We start from the raw sequence: 24,306 nt of genomic DNA on the forward strand, positions 1-24,306 counted from the left end.
AGCAATTTTTTTAAAACATGTTGAATTTCTGACTTAGCTGATGTATATTTCTAAGATATATTTTAAAATTTGATTTAATTGCATGTGTGTATTTTGCAGGAGTTTGTTGCAGTGCTCTGTGTGGCAGGAGTGGATGCTTTCCCTTTGCTGTTTTAATCCAAAGACTTCTGAGGAACAGAAGATAACTGAGATGGTGTATACCATCTTTCGAATTTTGCTCTACCATGCAATCAAGTATGAGTGGGGTGGCTGGCGTGTTTGGGTGGATACATTGTCGATCACACATTCAAAGGTGAGTGTTGGAAAGAGTTGGGAAATTTTATAATGCTGTGTAATTAGATTTAGAGCCTTCAAGGGCTGTATCATACAGTGACAGTGTTGAAGTGAAGGTCAGTAATTAAATGAAAACCTCGTGTTTTTATATGGTACTGCACATAACTTTGAAATATATGACAATTAAATGTTAATTTTGTTGTTTTAACACAAAGATTTTGTTGTTGTTGTTGCTCAAATTGGGATGGTATTAGTTTATCCTGATACCAAAAAATGAGATAATCAAATTTCAGGAGCATTTCTGAAAAATTGTAGTGCTGGTTTTGCTTTTTAGTAACAACAGGAACACAAGGTGGCGCACCCTATCTACTCATAGATAAAAATACCTTTTAGTAACATCAAAAGGCTGTAAAACAAACGAGTAAAAAGCAAAGAAATTAAAGTTAAGACAGATGCTTCAGCTGTTAAGCTGTCATGGAATACAGGGTGAGAACGCAAATCCTTGCAGTATGAATGAGACTATTACCCTTTGTTATTGTTCTGTCTGATTTTTGTTGTTATTACAACCAGAATTACATCATAAAAGTTATTAGTGGTTTTTCAAACAAGGCACAGTAGTATAAAAGGTATTTTATACTACCTTATCCTGAACAAAAGAGTGAAGCCAGTGGGGGCCTTGTGGTTATTCAGAAATATTTACTTGAGATTAATTCAATTATAGATTACCTATTTCTAAACGTGTGCAATTTAACAATGTGAAAAGGACATCTCTGAATCCTAAAGATCACTTTATGCTTCTAAGGAATTGTTTGCATTTTTGAGATCCTTGATTTTACATAATATCTTTTCTCAAAAAATATGAGTCTCTGCAGACAGCAATAACACTATTATTTTGCAGCTCTGTTTATTTATTGTGTTCATAGCTCAGTGGTGGTTTATTGGGCAATGGGGAAACAAACGTAGAAATCTATATATTAAAAGTGGGTGAAATAATTTCATTAAGCAGTTGCTTTAGCTAAGTGGAATTAAGGTGCAAAGCACCTAAGGCCAAATTTTAATCCTTACAGAGATCACATATTATTTGTTGAAACATTCTTAATATTCTTTTGTATCAGCTCTGCAGTCTTCAAAAACAGTCTCCTGTTTTCTCCCCCAAGATGCAGAAGGCGTGGGTGGATTGTACAGTGGCAAGCTGTAGCCAGAGAAAAGAACCCTAATGTACTTTTATAGAAACTGGCATAATTAAAAGCTTTTGTGTGATTGCTGGGGAACTGTCCCTGGGGAAAGATGGAGAAGAGAATGAAGGTAGACCACCTTGCTAACTTTTACACAGAGCACTGGTGTATTGAACTTAGAAATTATCTACCATGTTATCTTATAATCTGTAGTTCTATTCTTAGACTCTTTTTGTGAGATAATGTAATGTCGGAAATCTCATTTAGACAGCATCTATGTCAAAATGATTTTATGGATTTTCGGTCATTCTCTTCAGTGACTTAATGTGGCTAATCAATGGTCTGGAGTTCCTAGAGAAAAAACCCAAGATTTTATTGTGATGCCATGGCCAAATGTCAAGAAAAAAACCCAATGCAGTTTCAGAAAATACAAAAAAATAGAGATGTACATAAGGTGGTTTTGTTTATTTATTTATATTTTAAAAGCTGTGTGTTTTTGTGCAATGCCATGGTGATTGATAAGGTGACTGGCTTCCTTCTTTGTGTTTCTCATTTTTGGTTCCTGGTATAGTGAGGTATCCTGTGGTTGGAGAAGTAACTTCCTGTTAGTTTTCCCAAGTTTAACTTTGACTTTCTGGTCAATATATAAGGTCACTTTGTTCTTCCAGCCTACTTCAGAGGAAGTTGAACAGTGGCAAGATTGGAAGCATGTGAGTGTGGGCAGAGTGAGCGGCAGCGTGGTGGTGCGATTTTGAAGGACTCATAAAAGAGTTCAGTTTGTTTGGACATCAATACTAATATTGTCCAGTTCCAGAAGCCTGAATGAAAATGTTTAAATGACAAAGGCACCCAGAAACTAACTTTACAATAGTGATATGAATGATGATGCAATAATCACAGTTCTAAAATTTCACCTGTATTATGCATTTTCCATTTGAACTTTTTTAAAAATAGTACATGCAATTTATGCAACTAGACATGCAAAACTAGATGATATTTCATAACTATCTGTTAATTACATCAACATAAATTAGGAAAAATCACAAAAAAAACTCTTTGTGGTAAAATCTTACTAATCACTTGAAAATGTCCTTATAAGCAGGTAATAATATCTGATTATAATGAATTTTTAATCCCTCTAATTTTACTTACTTTAAGTAGTCTTGTGTCTTGTTATACCTCTATTGAGATTATCATAGAGATTCACACATAACATGGTGTAGACATAACTCAGTGGGCAAATTGTTCAATGCTAAGTACATCTCAGATGTTTTTGATTTCTAGTATGCTTTCAAAGTAATGTGGGAATTATGGGAACAAAAATATTTACTTAACATTGCTAAGAGAATAACCAATTTGTGTTTTTCTTATTTCATCTCTAATTGTATCGGGTTGCTGCTTATTTTTCCTTTTTACAGCCCTCTGTGCCATTCTTGCCACTAATTTATAACACCATTCTATGATAAAGAACTAGTACATAAAGGACTAGTGTTACAGAATTGGATAGGTTTTGCAGAGCTACACATCAAGATACATGCAGCTGCTATAAAAAGCCAAAGAAACTCAATTGCAATTTTATTGTCCAGTTTGATAGATTTCCTGCCACCTTTGTAGCAGGGAAGCTGTTTGTCACTGTAACCCTCTCCTCCAACAGCTGCACAACGTTTTATAAGCAGCAGCGGCTTTTCCAGCATAATTGCACTACATTGGCTTCCTTGCACTCAGAATTTAGAAGGTGCGTAGGTGTGTGTAACCTTTTTTTAAGCCAAATTTCTTAGTATTCCTCAGGTATTTTACTCATTTCCATGCTTTGCAGATACTAACACAGTGTATACAAAGGTGATTAATCTGTTGCTTCTACTTAAAAAAAAATTAATGTAAAAATTAAATCATGACCCCGGTTTATTCTAACTGACCAGTGCTAAATTTATGAAAGCATCTAAGAACTTCTGTTTTTTAAACATTGCAACCATGCTAGTTGGGCCTTAGATTTTATCTGTCTAGCCATGTTACTTTTTACAAAGGACCAATGATTTTGGGGATAATAATAGGAAGCTAGTAAAGAATGGTGGGCAGCATGCCTTTTTAACCTTTCAGCTTCCCCAAGTTTTAAAAGAATATAATGATTTACACAGTATAATAGACTCCTAGATTACCTGAACTCTTCAAACTACTGGGAAGACTAACATTTGCTTATTTCAGCCCCTTAAATGCATTTTACTGCTTAAAAGTTGATTCATGTGACCATGTGATTCTGTTTAAGAGAATATATCCAGATGATTTCTGATTTTTAGATTTTAGTAGCTCAAGAAATTTTCTTTCAGTAAGATTCAGAAATGTTAATATGTGTAAGCCACAGTTCTCTTGCTGTGTAAGTGGAAAAATTATGTTCACTGATCTAAATGAGAAGTATAATCTTGAAATGTTAGTAGTGTGACTTTAGCATACCATGTATTTCTAAATAATTGTTAGTTTTCAGTCCAAAGAAGTACAGTTGTAATTAACATTGTGAGTGTTAAGTAAATTTATATGTTCTTTTGTGCCCCGCTCGTTTAATTTGAGGGGGGGGGGAAATCCAGAGGTGTACACAGCATTTATGTGTGCTGTGTTTGCCAGATTTTCATCACTGTCTGCTGAGGGAAAACTGGCAAAACCAATGAAGATTAGGTGGTGGAGGAGTTAATATATGATGGCAATTAAAGAACTAATTTGCAGAGAAGTGAACGTGGCTCAGCAGTTTTAGAAGGTAAGAGGCCATCAGAATCTGGAGTCCAAATCCCATTGGCTTTCTTGAGTTACTGAGGACTTTTTGTCTGTTTTTACTCCCTGTCTTGGAGGCAGGGTCTCCCACAGTAGGAATCTTTAGCTCTAGTGCATTTTCAAGTTTTCCAGTCTTTTTCAGTCCTCTGAAAAGTGTATCTGCATAGCCCTGAGGGGAAGCAGAGGTACCTAGCCAAGAGGGTCACTGTACTACTGCAGGTTTTGGGTTTTCAGTTGTGCCGCGCCCAGTATATCAATGAAGTAAAGCTGGGGGAGATGCAAATTAAAGAGCATGCTTGAAATCATTAAATATTATGTTCATTCTTATGGTGTAAATAGATATTTTTAATAAATATTACTTTTTCTAGATAAAAATGATTCTCAGGGGTGTCACCTGAGTTATGGAGAGCAGAAGGAACTTGGAGACTGGAATGTACAGCCTCCTTTAGAGCTAAGTACCCTCCAGGATGTGTCCTGATGGTGCAGTCCTTCACTTTGACTAGGTGTTTCCTTGTTACAGCTTCTTTTGTAGTAGGTGTTTGAGCAGGCTCTTCCTTATCCGTGTCTCCAGGGGAAGAAAGCATTTTCATTGTTCAGCAGGCAAAAGAGTTGGGAAGAGGGATCTGCACTTTTGATGGGCTCTTCTTACACATGGAGTGTGTATGGTCAATCGGGAGCTCCTTCATCTGATTATTCACTTGGTTTGAGTGAATCATGAATAAAGCTGCAGGATATTAAAATTTGACTCTTTCAAACTGAAAGAAAAGTGTGAAATAGAGATAGGAATAGAGCGAGCAAGGTAAACTGAGAATTTATGAAAGAGGATCAACTGCACAGAAGCCTTGGAAGAAGAGTGTGATAGGGATTTGCTGCAGGTTGAAAAGTACTAGAGCTCTCAAAAAGAATTGAGGAAACATTTGCAGTGAAAAGAGCTGATGCATAAAAAGGCAAATAGCTATGAAATAGTCTTCCGGAGTAAAGATGACCTGAGGAGAGAAGGGATTCTCATCATTGGAACAGCTTCAGGAATTGTTAATAGCCTTCTTTGCTGTAGCTGCAGTTTGAAGCAATCCTCCTCCATACTTGCAGCTCCCTGTGTTCAAATTGTGGCTGTGGGGACTGAGTTAGGTCTCTGGACCATTATTTGAAATGATGGATCTGGAGTCTTTGCTGCAGGGCTGCCAATAATATATGGAGACACTGGAAAAGGATGGCCAAAGTTAATGCACAAGAGCTAAAGCTGAGCATTATGACAATGCAGAGTGGTAAATGCTGAATTTAGTTACAGAATATTTTTGTTGGTAACTAAATATCAAATGTGCACAGGGTAGAATTTGACAGTTCACTGAACTGTGGGAATGGTGGCAGGGATTGAGATAGTGAGGAAGTACATAACCTGAGAAGATAGTACGTGGTCATGTCTTGCAATTTCAACAAATCAAAAGCAATAGTTGCCTTAGTGAAAATGAGCAAGTAGATGTTTGGAATGCAGTTTGAATTTATTATTGTATGCTGATGTAACAGTAGGCTATACCTTGACTTGATTTAAAAATAAAATGCTGCCAACATACATAAAATTCTCTCTTAAATAAGCAAAGGCTTTTATGAATTATATTGACTAGTACTTACTTTCTTACTCTAGAAATTATTTGTGTGCATATTTATTTTCTCAAGATGAGGAAAAAAGGCAAAATTTTTGCTACTTAGATGAAAATGCAAGATATGGGAACATGAAACTGTCTTGGTGCAGTGGTTCCCCCCACCTTGTGTGTCAATGAATGTGTTGTTGTTGGAACTTTAGACTCCTAGAAGCCTCTCATAGGTAGTGTCATGCATAATATATGTTAATTTGCTTTTCTTAGCTTTCTTCTGTGAATCAGTCGTACATAACCCAGGGATTACTCAGGTCAGTGGGTTACAGACTGTAAGTCAGTGTATGATACACACAGTACCTTTGTATCTTTTACTTTGCTCAATTGAAAATTAGTTTGCATATCGTTGGATAGTGGTGTGTCCTGTCTAAACAGGCCTGTTTTTGTTTAGAGATTGGATTGCACTTTTGAACAGTTAGTGTTACTAGAGGAGAAGTGGAAAAACAGGTCAATAAAGTCCTTGTTAAGATTTAAAAAGTTGTAATGCTTTCTGGAATTATGAAGAGTTTATTGATGGTGTCAGCAGCACAGGAGCTAGTTTACACTGAGCAGACTCTATAAGGAAACAACAGTGTATATAATTATCTGACAGATATTCCCTTCCTCGCTCTACTCTACGAATTCGCCTACCTGATAAAGGAAAAAATGACAAAATCTTAACATACAGTTAAAATATTTTCTCTGTATTCTGTATTGCATATGTCAATCATTTTATCCTTTCTCATTGCTGTATGCTAATTTTTCTCCTTGGCAATTAGTAAATGTTGGATGTCAAATTAAGTTAAAATTAATGACACAGGCAAATGTTGCAGTTATTAGCTCACAAGTATCTTTACTAGTAGTGCGTAGAGATGCATTCCAAGCATTGCAGACAGCTATGGATTAACCATCAAATGATGGTGAAGATTAATGATTGGCCTTTTAACTCACTAATTTAGAACAATTTCTAGTAATTAATTTTGTATTATCAGCTTTACAGTTGCAAAGGCCTTAAGGAAAATAAAAAATTACTTACATACATTTAAGGTTCTTCAAGCTAACAGTTGTCTTGTAAATTGTTGTGTGCATGCAGATCCTAATGTTTAATCTTTAATACCTTTATATACTGAGTTTGTCTACTTCTTTTTAGTAATCATAATTTCTACTTCATTTTGCATTTCTGTCAATACTGATTTTGTTAACCTTAGGTGTTTTCTTTGTTGTGTATATTGTTTGGCTTTGTGGACTTGTGTGCTTCATAAATGCCATGTCATGCAACAGAAGCGTGGGGAAGAATTGTCTAGTGCCTCTTTTGCAGTACCTCTGTTTCTTGGTTTCCTGTCAAACCAAATTACGAATTAGTATAGTGATCAGAACTGTTTGTTCAGGCTTGTTGAAAAGTTGGATTTTACAAAGCAGTATTTCTTAAATTTATATTCTTTTTTTAATGTAAATAAAAAAGCCCCAAACTTAAAATGTGTGTTAGAAAAGTGCTGTTTCGGGTAGTCTGTGTAATTTTGTGCATTGCTATGTTAATTCGACTTTTATTGAAAGGACACTGTTTAATACATTGTGACATGAATTCTTGCTGATGTTTATGATCAAAGTAGAAATTGCTGTCCTTGTTATGTGGATTTTTGTTTGTTGGGGGAGTGATGTTCTCCTGCATTGTCTAGTTTTCTTTACCAGTGTTTCTCTCCTTACAGTTTCTTGTATTGCTCTGAAATCAATGTAGAGTCTCATTGAATTGTGCTTGGATTTATTTCCCCATAAGTTTACATTGCCCATCTGTAAAGATAAGTTGTCTGTATTGACCTTCTCTGGTCTTTTTTTGGGGGGTTTATTAATTAACAGTTAACAATCCTGCAGAGCACAGTTTCATTTTCAGTATTGCTCTGTAATGGCTTCCAAAGTATTGTCTATTCCCTGTTTCAAATAAAGCCTGTTGACACTATATTGCATCCCTGTACCATACATTGTGTTTTTAACTGCTGACCATACCTGTGCAAAAATCAGCTTGCTGCAAATATGGTCGCACCTCTAACCTATACAGTCAGTAGCATTCATACTTGTGAACTTTCACTGCTTGCTGAAACAGTGGGTAGTTTTTAGATAGAATTTGCTGTTGTGATGATTTGGATTAAAAAAATAGGGAATCTTAGATCTAGATGAACTTTCCTTCCAGCACTGAAATGTCAAGTGTCTTTAGAATTAAATGAGAACTTACGATGTGAAGATAAGAACTTGGAGACAGAGGGACTTCATTGCTGGCAAGGCAGTAAGAACTTAAGCTACAAGGAATAATTGAAGTCTTGGCTATGACATGTTTATTAATGAGCCAGTGAAGTTGCTAATGAGGGGCCAGAAAATTTGGAGCTATGAGTACATGTAATAAGAAGTATGAAGTGCACATAATGATCTTGTTAGGATCTTGGAGTTGTGGTGGGATGGCTTCCATGACTAGAGTGATGCAACGAAGGGATACGGGCTCATCAGGAAGTACAAACTGGGGAGATGAGGAATGGGAGCTACCCTTTATGTGAGGGAGTGGTTGGAGTGCATGGAACTTTGCCTGAGGATAGATAAGGAGCCAACTGAGATTTTCTGGATTAGGATTAGAGGGAGGACAAGTGGAGGTAGTGTTATGGTGGGTGACTGTTGCAGGTCGCGTGACGAGGAAGAAGAAGCAGATGAGGTCCTCTACAGACAGGGAGCAGCAGCCTCATGTTTGCAGGTTCTGGCCCTCATGGGCCTGATCTCTGCTGAAGAGGCCATGCAGCAGGACATGAGCAATCCAGGAATTTCCTTAAGTACACTGACAGCTTCCTCCTCCAAGTGATAGAGAAGCCAGTGAGGAGAGGTGTTTTGCTGGACTCTTATACTCACCACCAACAAGGGGCTTATTGGAAATTTGGAGGTCAAAGGCAGCCTTGGCTACAGCAACCATGAGATGATGGAGGATCCTGAGGAGAGGGAGGAGAGTAAAAGCAACCTTGGACTTAGGGAGAACAGATTTTGACTTGTTTTCAAGCAAGGTTGATTTAACGCTGTGAACAGGATAGTAAATATGATTGGTAAGAAAAAATCCGAAGCTGCAATAGTTTTTGTAAAGGGGATGGGCTTGGTAATACACTAGAAAAAAAGTCAGTGTTATAAAAAAGAGTATGTCTAACATTGTACAAACTGAGGTACAACTACATTTCTCCAAAAGTAGTTGGCAGCCATAAAGTAGGTAGCTTTTACTCCTGTATATGGGTTTAATGAGACTTACAGTGGAATGATGCATGAAAATATGGATGTTTACTTCTAATTATTGTGGGATGGTGTGCTTTCTGGGAAGTACATTTAAGTTTTGCTGAAATCAGTCAATGGCATTTTTATTTCCCAAATGTCTCTTTAATGCTTGCTGGAATAAAACTTTTTAGTAGTTTTGGAAATGGAGGAAGCAACAGGGAGAGAGAAGAGGAAAAGTAGTTGGAGAGAAGGTCATCTTGTTAAGATTCCTTCTTCAGAAAAGTAGGATTTTGACCAAAGGTAGCAGCTTTGCCTAGTCATGTTTTGGAAAACAATTGAAAAGTGCAAGGGACAGCTTATTAACGTGATCTGTTTTGTGCTTTGTGCTAATTGCAGTACAATTTGTTTAGCACTACCATATAATCAAATATTTTACAGATCCATTTTGACAGATAGATGAACTTTCAGTCATTTGTAATCATTTACACTTGTACCTGAAGACCTTTTTTTTTTTCTTTTTAGGCAATTGGATAAAATATCCCAGTTCTATTTCTAAAGAGCAAAGTTTCAATTAGATGAACTTGAACAAATAACATGCTTTAGATCATGTGTTAGAATAGTACACTGCTCCTACAGTACTTCAATATTCTTGATTGATGGAGAAAATATTATGTTAAAATGCTAATGTTGACAGCAGAACCTGCCAAAAATATTTTTTTGCCTTTGCTCTCTCTGCTTCTCTCTAATTTGTTAACTGCAATTTCTAGTATCTTTTTAACCTGTCAAATTATTTTTTGACTTCTCTGTATCATCTTAAGCGAAAATATTCCTACTGACTAATAATCACTTTGAATACCATGTACATGGATTTTTTAGGTGAGATCCAAATGAATGAGCTGAGTAGGTAAAAAATGTGTGTTCATGTATTTAGTAGAATGTACTGGTCTAGTTTGTCTATGGAAAATATTTATGATAAAGAAAATTTAAAAAAACAAACCCTCAGCTGAAGCTTATGTTGGGAAAATTTTGAGAATTAAGCTTACAGATAAATAAACACTTGTGTTATGGAAAATAAATCTAAATCCTAAATAGAAAGGTATGGATAGACTAAATTGAATAACAGTGTAATAAAAACTTCAGTTAGTCTAGTGAGATTTTCTTTTAAAACACAGCTATTTATTTGGGCAAATGAGTTTTATCAGTATGTATGAAATGAATTTTTGTATCTAGAACATTTTTAGATACCTAAAACCAATAATAATATTTTCAGCTGACATGTAGAAAAGTCTTTTCACTTTAGTCAGATTGTGCAACTGTTCTCATGTGCCTTTGAGATGGGGTGAATACCATTTGCGAGATGAAATGGCCTCTGGAGAATTTTAGGTATCATTTGGAGATCCTCAGGATTTTGGCTTTGTTACGTGCTTCTCTCTGCTCTGACTTTGTGGGGTTGTACTTTTTTATGTAAAAAAGTTTTCAGAAGTTTAGTTATCTTTGTGGACTGTTGAGCATACTCAAGGTGCTAAAATGATGTGAAAACTCTGCTGCTTGTCACAATGTCCCCCCTCACAAAAAAAATTGAGATTGTCAGTTAACTCAAATCTAGTAATTTTATGGATGTTATGCTTAGGATGTCCTTAGGATCAGTCTATTTTTTGGGTTTTTTTTTTGTCCTGGAATAACAGATAGACTTAACTTCAACTGAGAGCAAGTTTTTCTTATCTCCAGTGTGAAATTTATCATGAAGACAGTATCCAATATAAATTTGTGATTTGAGCATTGATTTTGGTTTTCTTTTTTTTTTTTTTCCCCCAGAGAAAACAGTTATTAATATATAATTTTTAACTTCTTTTCAAATCTATTCTTTTAGGTAACTTTTGAAATGCACAAAGAGAGTCTTTCTCAAATGTACAGGGAGTACCAGGAGAAAGGAGGTGAAGGAAGTTCTTCAACTCAAATTAGAACAATCTCTGGAGTTAGCAAAGAAGCTGAAACCAAGGAAAAGCAACAATCTTTAGAGTTAAAAGAAGATGCTGCTGTTCCTTCCTGCATTGTTGATGGTGATACAGAGTGCAGAACTGAAAAAAAAGAGACAGATAACTCATCAGGTGTTGACCAACAAACTCATTCGGTGTCTAATCATAAGGAGGAGTTAGAGGGGGAAGATAGGGATGCTACACAGGATTTAAAAACAGTGCCTTGTGTGGAATTTTCTCCAGAGCCAGAAACAGTAAAGCCCTGTATTTCAGAAATTAGTTCTGGAATAGCTGAAGCAATTGAAGATTCTGGCAAAGCTGACGAGCTTGAGGAAGAAACAGTTGCTATCACTGCTGCTTCTCTACCAATGCAAACTACTTTGGAAGGAGAAATTCCTACAAGTTCAGAAAGACTGGAAAAATCAACAGTAGAGGTGGAAGATGAAGATGACTTTGTTGATTTGAAAGATGAAAGTAGTATGCCCTTACCTTCAGATGAGTTTGCAGAAAGGAACAAGGAATGTAGCTCCAATGAAAGCGAAGTGACAAAGCAGGAAATAACAACAGAGAAGGAACCCGAATCTGTGCTTTTAAAATCCGAAGATACTGAAAGTGTGAATGGGAAAAAGCAAGAACTGACTTTACCAGAAACAGTGAGTTCTGCAGTTCCAGATGTTGTGACTCAACCGGATTCAGAAGGCAAAAAGAAACTGAAGGAAGAAAAGGTTAGTGAAACCAAAGCAACCGTGGAAAATGCAAGTGTACGTGTGCCAGAGCCTGCTGGAGCTTCCGACAAGAGAATTGCCAAGCTTGATGTTTCTAGTGTTGCATCAGATACAGAAAGACTGGAACTGAAAGCTAACACATGTCTAGAAGCACCTCTGCCTCCCAGATCCTTACCCGAGGTAAATTCTACCTGTCCTTTATTTGTCTTGCTTAAAAATAAAAGGAAGTTCTTACTTTATGAAGTTTTTGAAGAGGTGTGCCCATACACATTTTGGGGATTTTTATGTGTGTGAATTTTGTGAGTTATCTCTAGAATACTTTTAACCCTGGATTAAAATAGCCATAATTCTTACTAATCTGTGTACTGAGAAGTCTCAAAGATTTTATTTTTTGTAGGTTCACTTTGGTGATAGAAACTGAGTATTTGGCTAGATGGACATTTGATCTGTGTTGGTACTTCTGTTCTTAAGTCTGATGAATTGAAAGAAACATTTATTCAGAGAGGATAGAATTCAGATGGAATTTCTTCTGCTTTGCTCACCCTCCCTTTTACTCTTTCCATCTGGTGTCTTATCTCAACTCTTATAATTATTGAGAAGTAAACATTGCTTGTGCAGAAAAAAAATAGCAAAAAATTTCTTTCATATTCTGATGGAACTCGTGGAAATAAAAATTTTAAACTCTAAAATTTGGTAGGATTGTCACTACATCACGTCATCCTACTTTTTTTGTTCAAACATAATTTAAAACTCTGCTTCTGTTGTGTGCTGCGGTGCTCCACCCCCTCTAGTCTTTAGTTTCTAACTCAGCTTTTCATGGTTAAATAGTCATGCATCTGAGTGCTTCCCTTCTGCAGAGATACCTCCTAATGGATGCTCTTCATTCTGCACCATTCTTCCTTAAAGGAGGAAAATCACTGTCTACAGCAACATATTCTCCCCCTGTGGTAAGATTGGGTTGCTGCTTCTGTGTGCCTAGATTGACAGGTGTGGTAGTGCAGCTATAGACTAGTTTGTAGGTTTGGCACATTCATTAAATAGCATTTATGTAATAGTTTTAGCTTTATTTGTAACCGTGTACACAGTCTAAACCTGCTGGACATCTAAAATCTCAAGTCTGTTAAATGCATTTCAGAGTATACCATGGAAACTAATAATCAGAGTGTGGTATTTGGTTTGGTTTTTTTCTTTTTTCTTTTTTTTTTTCGTCTGCAAACCACGTATTCAGACCTCAAGGCAGCAAGTTTCTTCAGGACAAGAGCTGACTGCTGCCTTGGATGGGCAGAGAAGAGATACGAGGTCAACTGTGTTCCGTATTCCTGAGTTTAAGTGGTCACTGATGCATCAGCGCCTGCTCACAGACTTGCTCTTTTCCATAGAGACAGATATTCAGATGTGGAGAAGGTACATTTCTATGCTTTATATAGAATGATCTAGACTGTCATTTCAATTATAATTAGCTTTGTTGAAGCTGCATCAGAGTGGGTCATTGACCTTGAATTTTGGACATCTGGTATTTTACGCATTATTCAACAGCCTTACTTGTTTTGTGACCTATACCAAATTATTCTCAAAAATTTTGTTTCAGCTTTTTACAGACATGGATGTCTATTGGTTGAGGGCCTACACATAGATTTTGACTGAAATCCTGGCTACATATGTCTGTGGTAGTCTTGCTGTTGATTTTTATTGGACTAAGATTTTCATGTTCTTAATGTATGTAAGGGCCTGTGTCTTTTATTAGTATCTAAATATGGACTAAAAAAAAAGATAATGTATCCAAAATAGTATTTCTTACTCCTGCATTTACACACACTACATTGCTGCTTTGATAGGGTTCTGTGAACACAGATGTTCATTTGAAAATTACCTTGTAACAGAGATCTGGAATGTAATCATCAACATCTTTGAAAATGGTGGTAATTCTGCATTTTAATATAAAGATTTAATATCTTGAATAGGAGTGGTGTGTATTGTTAGCTTGTAGTAGTGAATGTCAAATTTAAATTGAACCATATAGCTGCACTGACCTGATAAAAAAGATGAAGGCATGGAGTATTTAAGTGATTAAAACAATTTAAACTGAGGTGAATTTTTGTCTGACTATAATTTTTAGGATGCGTGTAAGTTAATCTATCATAACATCATCAGATACAGCTGAAATATATTTTTAGTTTAGTCTGTTTTGCAGAGCTTTTGTGTAAGTGTTATGCGTTGTTGATTTTTAATTTCTCTGAGAAACCCTTAGTACCTGCTTTAGTTTTCCAAAGATTTAAGTTCAAATCTACTTCACAGATCTAGGAAACTTTATTCTGTTTCTGGATATAGTGACTTTTGCTATAACAAGTAGTCATAGACCAGCCTATAATGTATCTTTATCCAAATGATGATTAATGCACATCTTGGTGTTTTTAGCAATCTGTGATCCTTAGCAGTTTAAGAACAGAAAGGAAAGGTAGCTTTAGGTTTAGATTGAGGTACCTCAGTTAGACCTTTACAGTCATGTGTTATTTGCTGCCCCACTGCTAACTTTCTGGTTTTAGTTTTGTGAAAACCTAAATGTGCTAAAATACCACAAAAATAAAGCTGTATTCTGAATTTTTTTTTTTTTTTTGGACAGCCATTCTACCAAAACTGTGATGGACTTTGTGAATAGCAGTGACAATGTCGTATTTGTGCACAACACAATTCACCTCATCTCTCAAGTGATGGACAACATGATCATGGCCTGTGGTGGTATATTGCCATTGCTTTCTGCTGCCACATCTGCTACTGTAAGAAATTCCATTTTCATTTGAAAATTTATCACTTCTGGGAGGATGCCTTTCTTTTATGGGGTGTATTAAGTATTATATCTGTCCTTTTGGGAAACAGGAAATGCAAATGGGATAATTCTACGGACATCTCTTTCCTCCCTTTGCTACCTCCATGCTTTCCCTAAGATAAATTGAATGCTTGCCTTCTTTGCCTGAAGACATAAAGTTACCTGCCTTCGTTGCCCCACAGTGGTCTATAATGGAATGAAATCCCAATACTAATGATTGTTCCTAGAATATGACTAATTATTACTTTTGAGTGTGACTGATAATGAACTTCCAGCACACATTTTTCATCATTTAGGTTGTAGGAATGTTACCTTTGTGAAGAAGTAAATGTTGCTTTCAACTTTTCTCTGTGTAGCATGAATTGGAGAGTATTGAGCCAACTCAAGGACTTTCAGTAGAAGCATCTTTAACATTTCTCCAGAGATTAATCAACCTTGTGGATGTGCTAATTTTTGCAAGCTCTCTTGGTTTCACTGAAATTGAGTCTGAGAAAAACATGTCATCTGGAGGAATTCTGCGACAGTGTCTTCGTCTGGGTAAGCAAATAAAACCATTTAATGAGTATAGGAGCTTGCTGTTACTAAATAGTTAGCAACTGTTAGATTGATTTATTTTTTCCCCTCTGTCCTTTGTTTTGTTAAATCAAGATTAAATTTAGTCAAACTTTAAGGTCTTTTACTGTTTTGCTATTACTGTACTGCAGTGCATATATATTCATCTTTAAAAGTTTAAATAAAATAAGTAGGTTTGGTAGCCTGACTGTTGTGGATGCATATTTTCATTTTATCTATGAAGATATTTCTTTTACCTGAGTTCCCCATATAGTCAGGGCTGAGAATATAGCAGTTTAAGAGAAAGTAATCTTGTACCATATGAAAACCCGTGAGCTTTTTCAATACTTAGAAAAGACATGTAAAGCCTGAGATCAGGAGATGAAGGTATGGTGAAAACTAGAGATGTAAATTACTGAAGGGTTCAAATTGGACAGTTGGTGTATCCAGTTATTACAGTAAATTTGCATCAAATTGGATTGAAAGAAAGGAGTCATTACCTAAGAAAATAACAAATATTCTGGAAATAAGTACATACAAGATTATAAAAGGGTTCAGGTAGTTAATGCAGGAGGAGAGTATTCGTGCTAGTTGCATGCTCTAAGACTTTTTGTAATGAAAAGTTTAATTTGCATGAGTGCCAGAGCAGCTCAGAGCCTCAACAGTAACTAGCCTTCCTCTCCCTTTCTAGGCAATTAAAACTTTGTGCAGGTAGAACAAGATTTATGGGATGCAAACAGGTATAGAGGTGGGGTAGTTCTTTTTTCCTTTGAAAATAATACTAGAAGATGAAACAGGGCACGATTGTGCAGCTAAAAAAAAATAAATTGTGTAAATTCAGAGAACATTTAGTCCAAGAGTAACAGAGTATTGTGAAGCAAACGTTGCCATTTGTTTCACTAGTGTATCACTTGTCTTTCTCCCTTGCTAGTCTGTGAAATTTAGCTGTCTTCACCCTACCCACCCCGTGGTTGTATGCATGGTAAAATTTCAATGAGGGATGATAACTTGCTCACTTTAAAGTATCCATTAGATACAGCACGTGTGTTCTAATAGTTTAGTATTAATTTTTAGTTGTAAATTTTTAAAGAATTTTGAGCACTGTTTTGCGACTATTTAAAACTTATTGAAGCAAAATGTTTTGCTGATGTGCGTAAACTTTTTAGTTTAAGTGATAAGCAGAATTGTGTTTTACATCTCTGTGAGGGAATATAGACAATAATATTTCGCAGAATAATTCTTAACATTTGTTTTCCCTTCAAGTATGTGCAATAGCAGTAAGAAATTGCTTGGAGTGTCAGCAGCATGCGCAGATGAAGCCTGTTGGAGACATTGGGAAGAATCAGAAAACAGTGCAAGGCTTTATAGGATCAGGAAAGACTGCAGCTAAGGCAAGTTTAAGACCACATTCAGGAGCACAAAATTCGGTAATTATTACTCTGTACAGAGGGATAAGTTCTTAGATTTATACTTGCACCACTGCTACTAATAGAGCCGAAGGGTATGAAGCCTGGAAATTCTGAAATAGTTTTTCTAAGATGTGAATTTAACATTTGCATTTTTAGCCTTCTACAGGGAAATTAATCTGTCATGAGAATTTGCCAGATTTTTTTTTTTAATTTTAAAGATGAAATGCATTATCTGATCTTTGTGCTCCAGTTATGACAATATGATGTGCAGTGGATGATGGTACACACTTAATGATTCTTGGTAGAACGCTTTTAAAAACAGAACCTTGAACAATTACGTTTTTGTTTTTTTTAATAGAGTCCAGTGGACATTGTGACTGGTGGCATTTCTCCAATACGAGACCATGACAGGCTTCTGCAGGATATGGATATTAATCGCCTTCGAGCAGTAGTGTTCAGAGATATAGTAAGTTGCAAATAAGGTTGTTTTCTTTGTAGCTAGATTTCTGCATATATCTGTTTGCTCAACACTTTCTTTGTGTTGCACAGTTTGGCTAAATTGAATGTACAAAAAGGGAACACTGCTCACAGTAATTAGGAGCTCGTAATACTCTGCAGCTGTTGTAGTGTTTAGGATTGGAAGGAGGCAGAGGTGAAACCCAACTGCCTGCTGATCACGCTCTTTGGTGTTTTCCTAAGAGCTGATTCTCTGGAATTCTGCCTGTTGTATATTAAATATGTTGTGTTTAGTACAGCTGTGTACTTGCACACACTTTGGTACATAGACAAACTGCTTATGTATATTATGTATCATAAAGATGTTTATGAAAAATGAGTATCTTTCTAGCTAATTAGAAATTAGAGGTCATCTCTAATTTGTTTACTTCCCCTCAGAGGAACCAATTTGTGTGCATGTGTTGTAAGTATGCATATGTTTTTTAGTCTTGAATTGACTAAAAATATCTTTGCCCTGTGTCAGCAACTTTATAGCTGATATTGAGGAAATTGAGATTGATTACTTGAAAAAAACACCTCTGTAAGCAAATAGAGCAGCTATAATGGCTGTGAGTCATTGGTGACCACAAGCTTGGACACCAGAACTTACTTTACAATAATAGGACTGTTTAGCAAATATAATGTTTTATACAGTGACTTTTATTCTATCTAGAATAGAGAGTTTTATCTTTACAGTGTTTATTGATTGAAACAAGCTTTCTTTAACTGCTACTTCGGTATCAGTGTGCAAAGGAGTAACAGGAAGTGAACCTGCCGTACTGGTGGCAGCTAAAATAATCCTAATAATGCAATATTCAAGCATTTGTGAACTCATTTTTTTCTTTAAAAAAGTCCACCAAAACAAAACACACAAAGCTACTTTTTTTTTGTGTATCTAATCCATTGGGCTTTCTGTTTCACAATAAATATAAAATGATGCAATAGCTCTGCTTTTTGGCAAAGGTGTTGAGCTGTGGAGAAGAAGCAGACTTTGAAAGGTCTATATTGTAATGGTTTTTATCTGAGCTGTTTACACTTGCATCTAAATGTGTTCTTTGCATGCAGTTTCTTACACTATGTTCGGCACAGAGAATCGTGATTGGGCATAATTTGAACCTGTATAGGAGGAATTGGGATGGAATCCACTTAACCACTAGTAGTAGTACTTACAGTGATACATGAGCTTTATTTCAAGCAGTTCTACAAACATTGCTGAAATGTAGTGCTAATTCACTGAATCACAATTTTATTAAGTACAGTTGGAAACTGTCTTGCAAAGATTGATCGAGTAAGAAAATTCTTTATAATCCCTATCATTGTAGGCAATTTTCCCTAATCTCACACTGTGCTTGCCTTTTGCCAACCTGTTAATACCTTACTGTTTCTACCTTGTCCTATGGAAGTTAAGATTTTGTGTTGAGCCAAGGTGAATATAGGTTGTTTTTTTCAGTGCAACACATAGGATCCGGCTACGTTATCTAGTTCTTGATAGAGAACTTCTCATAAACTTCTCCCAGTATAGTTTATTAAAGAGCTCTTCCTGGAATATGGAGCTTCAATAGGCACTTACAATTGTGATAGAATGAGCTTTATAGTTTAACTTAGTTCCTCTGAACTCCTCAGAGGAAAACATTGACTGTCACCTGAGCCTTGATGTAAATGAGAGGTACAAAACCCCAAACACCCTTCTTACTGATTGGTCAGTGAGAATCCAACTATTCTCTTCTCCTGTTATCCCGAAGTGTATGAAACTTTTCTTCTTTTGACAGCCAAAGGGGACAAGCTTAGGCTAAATCTTAAAGTCTGGTCTTCCCTCTGTTTCACTAGGAGCAACTGAGAGCTCTGGGGAGGAACATGGCCTCGTTCATATTAAGATTTGTTTTTAAGGTTTTCTTAAAATCTCTGTATAAAGTTAGAGTTGTAGTGCAAATGCATACTCTTGTTTAAATTGCACATAGTACATTACATTCATCTGGATTATCTAATGATGAAATTAAATCCTAACACTGGTTCTGTATTTTGTTCCACCTCCGTCATTGATACATTATAGTTTTGTTGAATGTGCTTGCCTGTTGTACTTCACAGCAAATGCTGTTAGTATCTTGGCACTTCTGAGGAAATGTAATAGAAGAAACACCTGTAAATAAAGGGGACCTAGTCCCTGCACTAATTCGAAGCATGTAGTCAAAACACACAACCTTAGCCAAGTTGTCATATTTATAAATGAAAAATGGAAGTATTAGTGCCACTTGAATACAATTGCTGTATTCCCTACCTTTATAGGTGAGACAAACTGTGACTAGAGAATATTGTTCTTCCATTGTTGACATATCAACTTACTCCCGGTCTGTTTATGGTAGCGCTGGGCATACTTTACAGAAAAATAAACATGCTGCTGAAATTGTAATGGAAAAATCTGTGTGTGTCTCTTTTTCTTTTTTTTTTACAGGAGGATAGTAAACAGGCTCAATTTTTGGCTTTGGCTGTTGTGTATTTTATTTCTGTGCTCATGGTTTCAAAATACAGAGATATACTGGAACCTCAGAATGAAAGACGACCACCAAACCAAAGCCAGTCATGCAAGGGATCAGAGAATGAAAACAATGAGAATCCTACTACAGGTGAACTGTTAATTATTTGGCCAAATGAAAATAATATGGCTTAAAATTCTGTAGAAGTCCATGTGAAAATGTACAGAAATATGTGCATTGTAACCACTGAAGTAAACAACATCATAGTGTTCAGTTTGCCTCAGTATTTGTATTTCTTCTTCTGATCCGAGAAAAAAACTATAGTTGATTATGCTGTGTAGAGGGGGCTAATCTCACTGAAGTAGCTAAGTATTCACGAATATTTGTTGCAGAAACTTTACTGTACGTTATTTGTAAGGTGAAGTGTGCGTAAGCATAGACTGCCAGCTTTTTTCCCACTGTCAGACTCCAATTAATTTTCATTCTTTGACTGATGCGTCAATATCTTCTATTTCCTTGTCTTAATTTTTGGATGTTACGATTTTTCAGGCTTCTCAGGAATTAGAAGGAAATTATTCTGTTCTAAATTTCCTATTAAATACTTACAAATATATTAAATCTCTAAGTGGGCAAGAAGAAACACTTATGGCTGTGTTATTTCACTTGTCTTCTATTGCTGTTACTTCTTCAGGAGCAATGTGGTGAATGCAGCTCTGTTAATAATGACCTTAAAATGTGTTTTCTGTTTTTTTTGGTATGAACAGTTGTGGAAAACCCTTCTGCTGCTCTTGGTGCTTCAGCCTCCACTGAAGATTCAGAAAGTGCAACATCTATACAAAGAAGGGATTCTGGTCTTGGGGAGGAAGCAGCTTCAGGACAAACAAACAATTCGGGTGGTGCTGCTGAAGCAGGATCTCTAAGTGTCAGTGCAGGTCCAGATGCAATCAGTGAAGTACTGTGCACGCTCTCGTTAGAAGTAAATAAGTCTCAGGAGGGCAGAAGTGAGACAGGAACTGAAGACAGTAAGCCTGCAGCTTCTGTGGCAGCTGCAAAAAATGTCAATGTAAAGGACATCTTGAGAAGCCTGGTCAGCACACCCGCTGATGGGACTGCAGTGGATGCTGCTCTTCTGCCACCGACCTTCCTTGGAGTTCTTGGTGATGGAGCTGCTGAGCAGCCTGTACAGTTCCATTCCTTTGACAGGTAATGTGACAGCTGAAATATTTGGGCTGTTTAGTTTTGCTTAAGGTATCTGTAAAGAACAGGAAAACTCACACTTCAGTTCACCAGAACTCAGGTGCAAGATCATCTAGTATTTAATAGTAATCAAGATGCTTTGATTGAGAAGTAGAACCTTTGGCTACCAAGTTACTGACATCACATAGGTTCTTTGTGAAGGTATATTCTGCATTATGTGGGTTGCTATTGCATGCTATGAAAGACTGGAAAAGAAAAATGACTGGTGATTGAGTTGTACTTGAAGGTCTTGAAACCAGCACCTCCTTATAAGACTTAACTCCTCTGTCTCCATACATGTTACAGCTCAGAAGCAATATAGCAAGATGGCCAATAAATTGCCTAGAAATGACTGTAAGAGTAAAAGAAAAGATTAAGGGTGTAAACTATTCTTTTGTCTTCCCTATTCTCTTCCTAAATGTATCACTGGCAGATGAGGACTGCTGTGCATATTTAGTTGGTTTTGAAGGCCTGCAGAAATAAAATGAAGTCCCTCTTTCCTGATAATAATTTTGGTGTCCCCTATATCTGGGTCTCATTAGCTCCTTATCTTTTCCAAAGTATAGTAGACCACACTGTCTTTTACTAGACTTACTGACTTTTACCTCTTCAGGATTCCCCAAAACAACAAAGAAAGAACAAAAGAAAGAATCCCATAACACTCACATTCCTGTCTCTAGAAAAGCCTTGACTGTATCCAGAAATCCTGCAGTCGGTCTGGTGCAAGGGGATCCCGTGTCAATATAATGGTATCTGATCCCTGCTTATTCCTGAGCTTCCTCTGGCTCTGATGTCTTTGCAGTCTATGGCTGCCTTGTTCAAACTAACAGATGACCCAAGAAAGGAGTGAAGCTCTGCCAGGGGTATGGATGCAGCTGTCACAGCATGTCTTCTCAACTCAGATTGCCATATCACTAGTGGGGGAAGAGACAGTGGTGGTTGTCTGGCTAGATTAGACGCAGATGGTGTGTGCCAGCCAGCATTTGGCCACTTGCTCTTGTCTCAAAGTAAATACTGTGTTCTGTTTGTGATGCTAAACAGGAGGACTTCTGAGAGCAGTAGGAGGATGGAGGAAGAGGGGGAAGTTGGTAGAAGGGGTACACTGAATTAGAACTTGTCACACCTCTCTCCCTGCTGCTGCCCAAGTGCTTTTGGCACTTCTCCTTTGAGGCTTCTCATTGCTCTTTGCTGCAAGTGGGCAGTCGATGTCAAAGAGCATAATGTTTTAGTCTGTGACTGGTGATTTTTTCTCATAAAATTCTTATTATTCATTGCTGCTTGATAGAAATTGCAGCCACAAAATAACATTTGTCTGGAGATCTGGTGCAGAAGTGCCTGTTGCACTGAAGAGTAATTTTTTAGCTATTGTTTAAACTGAAGGTTTGTGTTGCTTGTGAAAATCTGATTTGAAGTGGTGTAAAGCAAGTTAAGTAGACAGGAAACAATGGGGCACTTGCAGTCCTGGTAGCTGACATACAGAGGAAGCTGTACAATTTAAATTGATCACATGTACACTAATGAAATACTGGGCATTGATAGCAGCCCTTCAGTCACTTGCAGTTTTGTGTTCTTTTATCTGCATAGTTGCAAAGTCACTCAAATAACACAACAAAAAAGCCCTTAAATTGTGGTGTGCTTCATGAAGCAAGATACTGAAAATTTGAACTACTTGCTCTTTTGCCCTTTTACTTTTCCGGTGCTACAGTGTCCCGGATGGATCTTTTTCCATCTCCAAAGAGACAGCCATTTGTAACAACTCTTGCAATTCTTTCACTTAACCTTGAGGCATAGTTACTGCATCATTACTGAAAGGAAGCTGGTCTCATGAAGGAATATACACAGAGGAGTGAAAGGGGTGCATGGACTGAAGCAGTGGACAGCACTGTACTTTTGGATGGAAGAGCAGAGGGCAAGGGATTTTGTAGGGTTTTTGTAGCTGGACTGCTCCACAGTGAAAACTTGCGGGTATTTGTTTCCAATGACTTAGTTTAGTGGGTGGGGATAAATATATGAGGAGATCATGAAGTAGTATGAAGTATTTTGTCCTTCAGCAGTTGCATGTGACCTCAGTATGTCAGTGACTCTGTGTTTTGCCTGAATTTTTCATTTCCTTGCTTTTGTGGGTATGTCTAGTAGACAAAAGTGTACTTAGTGATGTAGAAGTCTTACTTCTAATCAGTTATCATCTGGTAGTGACATGCACAATCTTGCATCTATGGTAAATACGTTGATTTATGATAAAGCATGTTGCTAACTATCTAAGAAATGAGTTATAAAGACAAAATAACTGTGTGTATGAAACATATTGAAAGTTACATAGACAGGAAACTTTTATGGCCACTTGAAGGTGACTGCTTGCTTATGCAGTGCGACCGCTTAAAATACATGTTTGTGCTCTGAAATGACACCTGGTGACAGCAGTGGGAAGGAATTGTGCCAGGGATAAAAAAAAGAATCACCCTTTTTACAAGAAATTGGAATAGATTTGGAAATAGTAGCTCATCTCTGGGGTAGACAAAAATACAAAGTTATGTTGTGAAAGTTTTTTTTGGAAAACAGGCTTTGAGATGCTCTTATTTTCTGTGTCTGGTTTACATTTAGTATATTGTTTGATGGCAAACACAAGTTCTGTGAGTTAATTTTTTTTTTCTTTTTAAAGGCACTTTGTTAAAAGTTGTTCCCATGTAGCAGTTTACCAGCAGGGTATCTCTGGGAATTTCAAAGCATCTCTCTGATCCTGCATTTATCTCAGGAATGCTGTGTCAGAAATCAAAACTCTCCTCATATCTTAAGGATTATCAACTTCCCAGCCATAGCTGGAGAGTATACAGTAACAGCTATGTGAGTGAAACCTTACTGAAAGGCTGCCAGGTTGCAAGCCTTTGCAAACAGCTAGGTGTATGTGTTCATTCCCATGCCAAAAGTCTTCCCCTTATCTTATGTGAAGATACAATCTTGTGATTAGTGGGTGCCAGGGGTTTATCACGATAAAGTTCAAGACTTGCATTGGCTTTTTCCCAAGATCCATAGGGACATGAATTAATGTTCCAATTTCAGTGTGTCCTAAACCAGCAGTTTTCTTATTTAGTAGTAATCTTGTAGAAAAAGGAGGGCAGGCTAATGCAGGCAAATTTAAATAAAACAGAAATAAAAATAACCAAAGCTTGGGATGAAATGAGAGATGACATTTCTCTTCAGTTAGTTTAATAAAACCCATAACCTATCACTTGCTGTTTTTACTGTGCACTTTAAAATAAAATCTTGGTCTCTCCTGGCTTCTGCTGCTCATTGTGGAAACATTCAATAACCGTGTCATTATAGGAAGCTGATGCTGAGGGTTCAGAGGAATATGTGCTCTTACATCGTGATATTGTACCATAGAGCTTAAATCTGCAGCTGTGCTGTAAGTTACAGAACAGATATGTTACTAAGCTTGTTTATCTTTTTGGAACTTCGTCCATAAGCTGCTTGGTTTGGCTCAGCCTATGTTTACTCGTTTGTCAGTCAGTGGCCTGCATGTGCCTTTGTAAAGGTTGGTTGTGGTA

General features: G+C 36.8%; 1 protein-coding gene across 3 annotated transcripts in view; it reads left to right on the forward strand.

Annotated features, from left to right (window-relative positions):
- LRBA (LPS responsive beige-like anchor protein) overlaps positions 1–24,306 on the forward strand; it is a 401,639-nt gene that overhangs the window by 70,458 nt on the left and 306,875 nt on the right. For all 3 annotated transcript variants that reach the window (XM_027692706.1, XM_027692708.1, XM_027692707.1), the window contains 9 exons: positions 100–292; positions 10,944–11,954; positions 13,003–13,178; positions 14,395–14,548; positions 14,955–15,135; positions 16,414–16,541; positions 16,918–17,025; positions 19,504–19,675; positions 20,290–20,728. In XM_027692706.1, the coding sequence (XP_027548507.1) occupies positions 100–292; positions 10,944–11,954; positions 13,003–13,178; positions 14,395–14,548; positions 14,955–15,135; positions 16,414–16,541; positions 16,918–17,025; positions 19,504–19,675; positions 20,290–20,728 (2,562 nt within the window). The remainder of the gene's footprint in view (positions 1–99; positions 293–10,943; positions 11,955–13,002; positions 13,179–14,394; positions 14,549–14,954; positions 15,136–16,413; positions 16,542–16,917; positions 17,026–19,503; positions 19,676–20,289; positions 20,729–24,306) is intronic.

Source organism: Neopelma chrysocephalum, unplaced genomic scaffold (genome assembly GCF_003984885.1).
Source record: "Neopelma chrysocephalum unplaced genomic scaffold, ASM398488v2 Primary Assembly neopelma1_88, whole genome shotgun sequence".
Classification (NCBI taxonomy): Eukaryota; Metazoa; Chordata; class Aves; order Passeriformes; family Pipridae; genus Neopelma; species Neopelma chrysocephalum.